This window comes from Hemitrygon akajei, chromosome 19, assembly GCF_048418815.1.
Source record: "Hemitrygon akajei chromosome 19, sHemAka1.3, whole genome shotgun sequence".
Taxonomy (NCBI): Eukaryota; Metazoa; Chordata; class Chondrichthyes; order Myliobatiformes; family Dasyatidae; genus Hemitrygon; species Hemitrygon akajei.
The window spans coordinates 6,745,552-6,758,443 of NC_133142.1; the positions used below are offsets into that span (position 1 = coordinate 6,745,552).

At 46.8% G+C, this 12,892-nt stretch overlaps 1 protein-coding gene across 5 annotated transcripts in view; it reads left to right on the forward strand.

Annotated features, from left to right (window-relative positions):
- Positions 1-12,892, forward strand: part of LOC140741720 (plexin-A1-like) — a 436,373-nt gene that overhangs the window by 373,105 nt on the left and 50,376 nt on the right. For all 5 annotated transcript variants that reach the window (XM_073072023.1, XM_073072027.1, XM_073072026.1 and 2 more), the window contains one exon: positions 1,006-1,240. In XM_073072023.1, the coding sequence (XP_072928124.1) occupies positions 1,006-1,240 (235 nt within the window). The remainder of the gene's footprint in view (positions 1-1,005; positions 1,241-12,892) is intronic.

The following is a 12,892-nucleotide window of genomic DNA, read 5'->3' on the forward strand; positions in this document are numbered from 1 at the left end:
TGAGATGCACCGTAGGTGTTAACAACCAACGCACCCAAGGGTGGGCCAGGGGCAGCCCGCAAGTGTTGCTACACATTCCGGCCCCAGCATTGCAATCCCACAATGCTCAGTAGAACGACACAGGACACAAGGAAATAGAGCACAGCAAGCTCCCGTCTGTCCTCCCACCCACACGGACAGGCCTCCAGCGGACTCAGGTTCGAGTGCAGGCATGTAGGCGTTGAGCTTTCAACCACTCCAGTGGCCTCACAGAGATTCACAAGCACGGGGCTGCAGCTAACGGGCCTCGACTTCCAGACTTCTGATTTGACCCTCAGCCCTGGTTTGACCAACGGGACTCGATTACCCCTCACTCCCATTGTTCTAAACGCCAAGCTACGTGACTCTCTGATCCCATGAATTAGCCAGGTGAATTTCCTCTGGAGATTCTCCAGTTCTTATGCTTCCTCCGGATGCTCCAGTGTCCTGACAATCCCAAAGACATGCAAGTTTGTAGATTAGTTCAGTCTCTGTAAATTGGCCCAGGTGTAGGGTCTCCTTATGTGGGCTGTAGAACACTGAAGGTACTACATAAATGCAACATGTTATTGAAGGTTAAAATGGAGAGGAGCATGCTTTTGTATTTGGTATTGATAATCAATTAATCTCTTTCTCTCTCTCCTCTTTCTTTGATCTCTCCCCCTCTCTTTGTCATTCGGTCTCTCCCTCACTCAATCTCTCCCTCTTACTCTCTTACACACTTTCTCCCTCTCCCCATTTCCTCTCACTCTCTCTCCCTCCCTCTCCTCCTTTCTCTCTCACTCTCCTTCTCTCCCCCTCCTCCTCATCCTATCTTTGCCTCTCTCTGACCCTCCCTCCTCTCTCCAACTCTCCCCCTCCATCTCTCTCTCTGCCCTTCTCTCTCTTTCTCTTCCTCTCTCTCTCCTCTCGTTCTTCCCCTCTCTCCCTCCCTTTTTCCCTCTCTCTCTCTTCCTCTCTCTCCCCCCTTCCCATTTCCTCCTGCAGATCCAGGTGGGGGGCCTGGAGTTCTCTCCCGGGATCCTCCACATTTATTCGGATAGCCTGCTGACCCTTCCAGCGGGTTTTGGCATTGGGGGAGGTGGCCTCCTCCTGCTGCTCATCATCATCGTCGTGCTCATCGCCTACAAGCGGAAGTCCCGCGACGCCGACCGCACCCTGAAGCGCCTACAGCTGCAGATGGACAACCTGGAGTCGCGGGTGGCTCTGGAATGCAAGGAAGGTAAGAGCTCACTGCCCCCCCCCCCACCTCCTTCGGGAAAGTTGTCCCATCGGGTTAAGGAGCACTACAACACAGAAATGGGCCCCTTCAGCCCATCTAGTCAGTGCATGGCCTCTTCTACTGACACAGTGAGGTCACTCTCAGCTTAGAAGACCAACACCTCATATTCCTTTCAGGTAGCCCCCAACATGATGGCATGAACATCGATTCCTCCAACTTCTGGTAGTTTCCCCCTCCCCCCTCCCTCTTTACCATTTCTCCTCTCTTACCTCTTAGCTCTTTTCCTCTTCTGCCTGTCACCTCCCCCTTGTGCCCCTCCTCCTTCCCTTTCTCCCATGGTCCACTCTCCTCTCATATCACGTTCCATCTTCTCCAGCCCTTTATCTTTTCCATGTATCACCTCACAGCTTCTTACTTCTCCAGTGAGTACAGGCCCAACGCCATCAGATGCTTCTCATGTGTCAGCCCTTTCATTCTTGGAATTATTCTCTTGATTCTTTTCTAGGCCCTTGCCAATGCCAGCACATCCTTTTTTATACACGGGGCCCAAAACTGCTCACAATACTCCATGCAGTCTGACCAATGCCTTATAAAGTTGCAGCAGTACATTCGTGCTCATCAGTGAGAGGCGCATATCTTTTGCTATTAGCACACAAAGGAATTTAAACTTTACAAAAGGTTGTCACCCTCTGCCTCGTTGGCATAGAAACATAGAAAACCTACAGCACAATACAGGCCCTTCGGCCCATGAAGTCCCTAGCTTAGAAATTACTAGGCATATTGAGTATATTTCATGATCATACACATTGCTGAGGGTGTTGACAAGGTGGAGTTTGTGATGATTTGTCTGCAGATTTTAGAATTAGCTTATTCTTACTGTTTTTAATTGAAGAAATTATTGATTCACTATGTCGAATTCCAAAGAAGTAAAGGATGTGAGGCGCAAAAGAACATTTAAAGCGAAAAGGCTTAATGAAACAGTGGAAACTGCTGCACTGAGAGCTCATGAGGTCAGGAACGTGCAGCAACGAGAAATATTCATGCACAGTACAGGAACTGGTGTGACCTGTGTGAATTGTCCCGATGCAAAAGCTGCTGGAGAATTTGCAAATGGGAAGAAGTGGAGTGATTTTAGAAACTTGATTTTTTTTTAAAGCGTCATTTAGCAAGCAAATCACATATAGATGGTGCACAAAAGCTCTGGCGAGAAAATCCTTCATTACCTGCTAGGTATGTTTTGTGAGAGTGCAGATGAATGAGAGCGAAAATGATCAAACCCAGAGGGGATCTAAGTTCTCATTAACAATTATTTTATTTTTTTTTAAACAGTGAACAACAAACTGGACTTGATAGTTTATTATCCTTAGAACAGCTTCAGGTTTACTTCCACTTAAAAACTCAGTGCGCACAGCTTTGCACAGCACAAGATTTTTGTGCACACTTGTCATTACAAATTAGAGAGAACATTGTTGCACTTCCAATTTCTGATTTTGCTCCCTGGCTGGAAAATAATGTATGCCTTTATTCCTGCTACCAAATTGTCAAGTCACAGGAGAATCAGTATGTTTCCTAGGATGGAACAGGATCGTAGCCTAACGGTCCGGGATAGAGTGGATGTGGAGAGGATGTTTCCTATAGTGGGGGAGTCTAGGACCAGAGGACACAGATAGAGTGGATGTGGAGAGGATGTTTCCTATTGTGGGGGAGTCTGGGGCCAGAGGACACAGATAGAGTGGATGTGGAGAGGATGTTTCCTATAGTGGGGGAGTCTAGGACCAGAGGGCACAGATAGAGTGGATGTGGAGAGGATGTTTCCTATAGTGGGGGAGTCTAGGACCAGAGGACACAGATAGAGTGGATGTGGAGAGGATGTTTCCTATAGTGGGGGAGTCTAGGACCAGAGGGCACAGATAGAGTGGATGTGGAGAGGATGTTTCCTATAGTGGGGGAGACTAGGACCAGAGGGCACAGATAGAGTGGATGTGGAGAGGATGTTTCCTATAGTGGGGGAGTCTAGGACCAGAGGACACAGATAGAGTTGATGTGGAGAGGATGTTTCCTATAGTGGGGGAGTCTAGGGCCAGAGGACACAGATAGAGTGGATGTGGAGAGGATGTTTCCTATTGTGGGGGAGTCTAGGACACAGCCTCAGAAAAGAGGGCGTCTCTTTAGAACACAGCCAAGGAGGAATTTCTTTAATCAGAGGGTGGTGAAACTGTGGAATTCATTGCCACAGACAGCTGTTGAGGCCAAGTCATTGGGTATATTTAAACTGGATGTTGCCAAGCTCTTAATTAGTCAGGGTGTCAAAGGTCACGGGGAGAATGCAGGAGAATGGGGTTGAGAGGGATGATAAATCAGTCATGATGGAATGGTGGAACAGACTCGATGGGCTGAATGGCAGAATTCTGCTCCTATATCTTATGGTCCTGTCATCTGGATGGAGTGCAATCAAATGGATATCGTTAACTTATTGAGCGAGCATCTAGAGGCCTGGTCTATTGATCTAGCAATGTTAATTTGAGCTGCATGATGTCAGCTGGAATGGAGATTGGTTTATTGTCATCAAGGAACAGCCTTTGTTTGCAATCCATCAATTCAGATCAAGGATCAGAAGTGTCAGCAGTTCCTCAGAATGAAGGGACGTCCCTTTAGAACGGAGATGAGGGATTTCTTCAGCCAGAGGATTGTGAATCTGTGGCCTCAGCCATCTACAGTATTTAAGGCAGAAATTGATAGGCTTCTGAAAAGGGTTAAAGTTTATAAGGAGAAGGCGGGTAATGGGACTCACACTTAGCATATTAGGAACGGCGTCCTTCCCTTCTGTCATTAGAACCCCTTAAACACAAACCTCATGCGTAATTTATTTATTAACAGAGTAATTTTTGTGCCTTGCACCGTACTGCACATTTCACGACATTTCAGTGACAGTGAACCTGATTCTGATTCTGAGTGGGTTTGAATAAAATGTCATCCCCAGTTGAATGCGGAGCAGACTCGATGGGCCAAATGGCCTAATTCTGCTGCTGTGTAGACATGAGAGATTCTGCAGATGCTGGAAATCCAGAGCAATGCACACACAATGCTGGAGGAACTCAGCAGGTCAGGGAGGGGAATAAACAATCAATGTTTCAGGCCGAGACCCTTCAACTGGACTAGGAAGGAAAGGGGAAGAAGCCAGTATCCTGTATGTGGTCATCTCCTGCTCGACCCACTGAGTTCCTCCAGCAGATTGCTTGCGTTGTTCCAGAATCCAGGTTCTGCTGTCCATGCACCTCTAGTGCAAATGGGTGCTTGTTGGCCGGTATGGACTCGATGGGCCAAATAGCCTGTTTTCCATTGGGTACGAATCTCTGACCTGTAGCTGTCACCTGCGGAAATATCAGTTACCTGGAGCCAGGGCACAGCTACCTCGGGAGATTGATAGCACAGGTTGCCAGTAAATAGACCATTACAGCACAGTACAGGCCCTTCGGCCCATGGTGTTGTGCAAACCTTTTACTACTGCAACGTAAGTGTAACCCTTCCCTCCATAGCCCTCCATTCACCCATGTGCCTATTTAAGAATTCTGTCAGTGCCCCTCAAGTATCTGCCTTTGCCATGTCCCTGACAGCCCACTTCACACACCCACCACTCTCTGTGTAAGAAAACTACCTCTGACAACCCTCCCTACTTTCCTCCATTCACCTTGAAATATTCCCACTTGAATTAACCATTTCCGCCCTGCTAAAAAGTCGTTGGCTGTCCACTCCATCTATGCCTCTTATCAGCTTGTGCACCTCTATCCAGTCACCTCTCATCTTTGCTCTTTGCTCCAAAGAGAAAATCACTGGCTTGCTCAACCTGTCTTCGTGAGGCATGCTCTGTAATCCAGGCAGCGTCCTGACATTCGCCCAAGGCACTGGTGAAAGACGATGAGCTTCTCCTGTGGAGCTACGAAACCTGAAGACAGGCTGTTACTCCTGAAGAGTCTTATTTCAACCTCCTCCTACAGTGAGGATCACTTCTCTCTGCTGTCATGATATACAGCACCGAGCAAAAGTCTTAGGCATCCTAGATCAGGGCCCCTGCCATTAACCAAAGGGTCTGTGGATCCCAGGCTGGGAACCCCTGTCCGAGATTTTTTTTTATGCGGTTTCAAATGGAATGGCTTCCACAGAGCCCCGATCTCAGCATCATCGAGGCTGTCTGGGATTACCTGGAGAGCAGCAGATGAGACAGCCAAGGTCTGCAGAAAAACCTGGCAAGCTCTCCAAGGTGTTTGGAACAACCTACCAGCTGATTTTCTTATAAAACTGCACCTAAGCGAATTGATGCAGTTTTAAACGCAAACGGTGATCATACCAAATATTGGTTTGATTTAGTTTTTTTTTACTGTTTATTGCTTGTCATAGTAATTTTTTTTTTGATATTTAAAAACTTCTCATTATTTTTGAAATCATCTTCGCTTTACAGAATTTTTTTTTACATGTACCTAAGACGTTTGCTCAGTATTGTAGACTTTGAATTTTCTTAAACTTTTGGGGCAACACGGTAGTGCTGTGGTTAGCACAGCGCTTTACAGCACCAACGTTCAATCGCCGGTGCTGTGTGTAAGGAGTTTGTACGTTCTCCCCGTGACCGTGTGGGTTTCCTCCAGGTGCTCCTGTTTTTCCCACATTCCAAAGAGATACGGGTTAGTAGGTTAATTGGTCACATGGGTGTAATTGGGCTGCGCAGGTATGTTGGGCTGGAAGGCCTGTTACCATGCTGAAATTCTAAATAAATGAAAAATAATTTTTATATCAGATTCGAATTCAGATTTATTTCTCACATGTACATTGAAACATAAAGTGAAATGTGTTATTTGCGTTATCAATGAACACAATCTAGGGATTTTTTAACTCTACGGCAATTGGTTCCTGTATTCTGGTCACTCCTTTTGCTGTTTTTGTGTGGTTTGATCGAGGTGGACTGGGCTGAAGATGCTCCGGTGAAGAATGGCCCCGGTGGGCTGGTGGCACGGTGCTGGACTGGTTACTGCCAGATTTATGTTTGATATGCTTTGTGTTGTTGGCTTGCTTCTTGGCATTCGTCAGTTTGATCTGTCTCTTGAATGGGTTTGATGGTGTCTCTTTGTCTCGTGGCTGCCCGCGGGAGGGTGAATTTCAGATTGCGCTCTGTATACGTACTTTGATTATGAATGTGCTGGGGCCAGCCCACAAGCACTGCCACACATTCCGGAGACAACATACCAAACCCACGATGCTCAGCAGAACAACACAGAGCACAGCAGCAGCAAAACAATCCCCTTTCCTCCCTCTCACGTGCACTCCTCTAGGCCTCCAATCTCCAGGCTTGGGCCACCGTGCGTTATCTCCCCGGACCTCCAGTACTGACCCCAGACTAGCCGGTGGCAGGACTCCGAACCCGACTGACTGCGCCTCGTGCCTCTGGCGCACCCGATCCTGGGACCCACCTGACTGGAGCAGCCCGCCAACCACGGATATCCTTCGACACCCGTCCACCTTCGCTGGCCTTTGAGCACGGAGCAGAGGCCTGGAGCGCAGACATCTTTGATCACCCATCTGTGTTGTCGGACTTCGGAATGCGGAGAAGCCCCATCCTCTCGCCTCCCTCGCCCTCCCCACTACTGAATCAATTCTGGGTGAATTGGAACTTCATCGTTTCAAATTCATGGCAACAAATTAAAATTACAGGCAGCTTTTCAAGTGTTGAGAATCCTATCTGTCTTCCTGAGAGTGAGCAATCTATATTCATAACTGTGTGCTCTGGGCAGCTCTTCCACTGATGCTGTGCCCTCCGTTCATTGTGGGGTCTGTGCCTCTGAATATCATGAGGAATGGACCAGTGTTTGGGTTTCTCCAAATTGATGCTCTGTGATTTAGCAGTGATTGCTCAGACAGTGAGAGGGATGATACGGCTGGTGGTATCAGCGACCACGGAAAATGAAAAGATCTGGGCTTCTGATTGACAATAAATTGCACCTATCACAACTGCACTGTAAGAGCAAGCAAGGAAAATTGCCTCAGTTATTAAAGCTTGGCCTGTTCCTTTGACCTGTGTTGCCCGAGAAATATTTCTGAATCTTCATTGACTACTGACCAGGTTGCTGATGCAGTATTGCATCCAAGAAGGATGTTTAGCGTGCATAATGCACTCAGTGGCCACTTCGTTAGGTGCAGGACTGAAACCCGGTGTGGTCTTCTGCTGTAGCCTACCCACTTCTAGATTTAGCATGTTCCGTGTTCAAGGATGCTCTTCTGCACACCACTGTTGTTCCTGACAGCTTGAACCAATCTGGCCCTTCTCCTCTGACCTCGCTTATTTCTTTCTTACTTACTGCTTGTTACGCTGCTGTGTTCTCTGCCTCTGGCAGTGTTCGGGGCTTCCTTCATCGTGTCAGTAGCTTCCTTTCAATTTTCAGCACTGTCAGTCATGCAGGTCCCGGGTGGAGACTCAGGAATACCGTCCCACCCAGATGTAGGAGGATTCTTCATTGCTGTTTCCGTAACAGAGGTTGTATTGAGAGCATCCTGAGCAGCTGCATCACTGCCTGGTTCGGAAATTGCACCATCTCGGATCGCAAGACCCTGCAGCGGATGGTGAGGTCAGCTGAGAAGATCATCGGGGTCTCTCTTCCCACCATTACAGACATTTACACCACACACTGCATCCGCAAAGGAAACAGCATTGTGAAGGACCCCACGCACCCCTCATACAAACTCTTCTCCCTCCTGCCGTCTGGGAAAAGGCTCTGAAGCATTCGGGCTCTCACAACCAGACTATGTAACAGTTTCTTCCCCCAAGCCATCAGACTCCTCAATACCCAGAGCCTGGACTGACACCAACTTACTGCTCTCTACTGTGCCTATTGTCTTGTTTATTATTTATTGTAATGCCTGAACTGTTTTGTGCACCTTATGTAGACCTGGGTAGGTCTGTAGTCTAGTGTACTTCTTTGTGTTGTTTTACGTAGTTCAGTGTAGTTTTTGTATTGTTTCATGCAACACCATGGTCCTGAAAAATGTTTCATTTTTACTGTGTACTGTACCAGCAGTTGTGGTTGAAATGACAATAAAAAGTGACGACTTGACTTTACTAGTCAGGGTTGTTAGCCCTGAGCTGAACTCCCCCCCCCCCTCCCCCCCAATGCTGGAGGACCAATGGACCACTCTCAGTCTGGCCGTTATTCTTTAATCTGTTTGGCCTGGGTGACCCTCCCAAGAGCCAAAACATAAAGTCCTGACTCCAGCCAACAAAGCTCTCTGGGTCATTGAGGCAAGCAAGCCTCCAAACCCTACGTCAAGGTTGTGGTCCTCTTGACAGACTTCTCCCGTTAGCAAGGCATTTTTGCCCCAGAACTGCCACTCACTGGATGCTTTCTTTCCCCACACTATTCTCTGTAATCTCGAGAGACTGTTGTGCGTGAAAGTCCCAGGAGATCAGCAGTTTCTGAGATACTGAAACTACCCCGTCTGGTTCCGACTGTCATTCCAAGTGGTCAAAGTCACTTACATCACATTTCTTCCCCATTCTGATGTTTGGTCTGAATGACAACTGAACCTCTTGACCATGTCTGCATGCTTTTATGCACTGAGTTGCTGCCACATGATTGGCAGATTAGGAACTTGCTTTAATGAGCGGGTGTACTAATAGAATAGAATGGAATAGAACTTTATTGTTGTTGCTCTGGACACTGAGGTTGTGGTGCTACTCCAGTTCGAGCAAACGGATATTTACAATGCAGGCGGTACATCTTAAAAATCCCATATTTACATGCAACAAGTGACTTTAATAGTCCATAACGCTATTGGCAAGCTGGGGTGTAGCATTATTCAATTGCACAACAGCCCTCAGGAAGAAGCTGTTTTTCAGTCTTACTGTCTTGGCTAAGATGGTTTTGTATCTCCTACCAGATGGCAGGAGATTGAACAGACAGTGTCTGGGATGGGATGGGTCTTTAATGGTGTTATGAGTGTGCTGTAGGCATCGACAGTTGTAGATTGTCTCAGGTCCGGTAGTCGAGTCCCAATGATGTGCTGAGCCATCCTAATCACCCGTTGGAGCGCTTTGTGACCTGTCTTGCTGCAGCTAGAGTCCCACACTGTCATTCCGTATGTCAGTATGTTCTCTAATGCAGGTTGATAAAAGTTGGTCAGCAATTTTTGGGCAGATTAGCTCTCCTTAAGCACCTCGGATAGTATAGTCATTGTTGTGCCTCCCCTACTATCGAGGTGGTGTTGACAGACTAAGAGATCTCCTCCGTGTTCATCCCCAAAAACTTGAAACTGGAGACCTTTCCATTACATCACCATTTCTGAATAGTGGGGCTTGTTTGGGACCTCTTGCCTCCCTGAAGTCAATTACCATTTATTTTCTCTTCACTGAGTTTATATCTCTAAAAGGAATTAGCTAATGAAATTTGCACAACTTTTTGTTCAGCAGTAATATTTCGCTTCTGCAGAAAATGTCTGTTATGCCTGAGTGAGATAGGAGCGATATTGGATCCAATCTATCAAATGTTGTGAAATTTGCAGCCGCAGTGCCATTAGACATAGAAGCAGACTTAGGCCATTCGGCCCCTTGAGTCTGCTCCGCTGTTCAATCATCGCTGATTTATTGTCCCTCTCAGCACAATTTTCACAGTGGAATATATAGTAAAACTGTAAGTTCCAGTAAGAAATACAGTTTATCTTGAACATTTAAATTAAATAATTAGTGCGTAAAGAGAGCAAAAATAGTGAGGTAGTTGTTATATTTTGTAACTTCATAACATTAAACCGATTAAAAGAAAGACATGGGAGTCCGCAATGTGAGTCTAACTTCGGGTTTGCTTTTAGCACGGTGCGTGCTTATTACGCGGTGACAAATGCAAATCACGTATTTTTACACATACCAATAATGAGTTATATAAACAACAAATAATGCTTGATCAAACATTATCTTTACAAGATTACTCAACTATTACTGAAATATTAAATACACAACAGTAGTACTGAAGGGTTCATTGTCCGTTCAGAAATCTGATGGTGGAGGGGAAGAAGCTGTAACTAGAAGGTTGAGTGTGTGCTTTCAGGCTTATGTACCTCCTCTCTGTTGGTAGTACTGAGAAGAGGGCATGTCCTGGGTGGTGGGGATCCTTAATGATGATCTTAGAAGAGCTAGGGTGTAACAGGAGCATAATGCGTTACTGCGCTAGCAGTCAAGGTTCAATTCCCGCTGATCCTCCAGGTGCTCTTGTTTCCTCCCACATTCCAAAGATGTATGGGTTAGTAAATGGTCACATGGGTATAATTGGACAGCACAGGCTCAAGGCATGTTATTGTACTGTATCTCTAAATCATAAATAAATTAACATACATAAAAGAACTAACCTCTGCACAGTTACGATTCTACATAAAATGTGTGAGATTGGAATGATATCAGATTGTGGCACTTGAGTTCTGCAGAGATGGGGATTGTGGAATAATTATGGCAGAGAAACCATACTGGAAGCTCACTGAATCCACACTGGTTCTTAGCAGAGCGAGGGTGGCCTGTTAGTGCAGTGGTTAGCACAACGACTTCCAGTGCCAGCAATCCTGGCTGAATTCCGTCGCTGCCTTTAAGGAATTTGTACATTCTCCCTGTGATCGCGTGCATTTCCTCCAGGTCTTCCATTTCCCTCCCATGGTCCAAAGGGTTAGGGTTAGCATGTTGTGGGCATGCTGTGTTGGTGCCAAAGGCTTGGCTACACTTGCAGGCTCCCCCCTCCCCCCCTCCAGCACGATCCGCGACAGAAGCAACGCATTTCACTGCACGTTCGATGCACGTGACAGGTATTTACTTAAGAGCAAACTAGTCCGTTTCTTGGTGTGCTGCATAGAGGAGTGATAGTAAAGGGAGGATTTAAAACCAAAGGGTTTGCTGGGACTTAAGCCTCTGCCACGGGAGCGGTAGACCAGGAGTTCAGAGTCATCGCAAAGGAAGTGGAGAAGAGGAAAAGGACAGAAGATTAGATTTATTTGTCACATTACATAGACACATTGAAACATACAGTGAAATGCATCTTCTTGTCAAATAAAATCAGCAGGGACTGTGCTGGGCACCCTGCAAATGTCGCTATGCTTCTGGCATGCCCGCAACTCACTAATCCTGAACATATGCTTTTGGACTGTGGGAGGAAAATGGAGCACCCAGAGGAGACCCACACAGTCACGGGGAGAACGTACAAATTCCTTACAAACAGTGGCAGGAATTGAACCCTGGTCAGTGATTGCTGGTGCTGTTATAGTATTACACCAACTCTACGGTACCATGCCTCCCATAAGGATGGGGAGCGGGCTGATGGATTTTGTGATGCATTGCTCAAGTTATTGTGATTGGGTAGGCCCTTCAGCCCATCTAGTCATGCTGAACTAATTAAACTGCCTACTTCCCTCGACCTGCACCTGCCTATCCAAGCTTCTCTTAAGCATTGAAACTGATCTTGCAATAGAGTCATAATATCTATCGAGAATTGAAGAAATCAAACACACTGGGCCTTGAGGGAAGGAGAGGTTCCAGAGGAAGTGGGCCTTCGAGTCGTAGAGCACAGAAACAGGCCTTTTGGCCTGTCTAGTCCATGACAACCAAGCTCTCCACCTCAACTAGTCCTACTCACCTACACTTGGCCCTTATCCCTCTGAACCATGGGTTCCCAATCTGGGGTCCGCAGACCCTTTGCTTAATGGTATTGATCCATAGCGTAAAAAAGTTTGGGAGCCCCTTCTAAACCATTCCCATCCATGTACCTGCCCAAGTGTCATTTAAGTCTTGTCAGTGCATCTGCCTTAAGCACTTCCTCTGGCAGCTAGTTCCATATCAGGATCGCCCTATGGGTGAAAATTCCCAATAGTTCTCTCCCCTCCCACCTTAAATCCTACTGATCTTGATTTCCCAAACCCTGGGGAGAATAAAGTTGTGAGTTCATCTTATCTACAGCCCTCACAATTAAAATCATCCCACATTCCCCAAAGCTCCAGTGAGTAAAGTCCGGATCTGCCCAACCTGTCTGTACAGTCCTGGCAAGAGGTTTGTAAATCTTTCCTGCACTCTTACCAGTTTAGTGGCATCAGTGTAAAGTTTTTGTCTGTGTGCCATCCAGACGTATCATAAAGATAAAGCATTGGCTTTACTTGACACATATACATCAAAGCATTCCATAGCTGGGGACCGGTTCACTGCCTTGTGGGCAGCCTCGGGAGAGACAAGGCTACGGGAGTAAACCCAGACAGCAAATCCGGAGTGGAGCTCCTAAGGCGGCTGGATGTCATTGAACATCCTTCCAGCAGCTCCTGCGGCCAAGCTGGTGCCAAACGTATCGTTTCTTAAGCTTTCCTTTGGACTGCACTGGTGAGGCTGAGTGAGGGACCTTGACGACTGGGCATCTCAGGATCTCCATACCTTCCGCCCAGGCTTGTGTTGATGATAATAATAATCATCATCCATTGTCCTTCAAGACGGACGGATGCCAACCACATTGCTACATCAAAGCATACAGTTACGGTGAAAAGTGTTGCTTGCATCAATGAACAACACAGTCTGAGGATATGCTGGGGCAGCCCGCAAGTGTTGGCACGCTTCGGGTGCCAACGTGGCATGCCCACAGCTCACTAATACCAACTCAT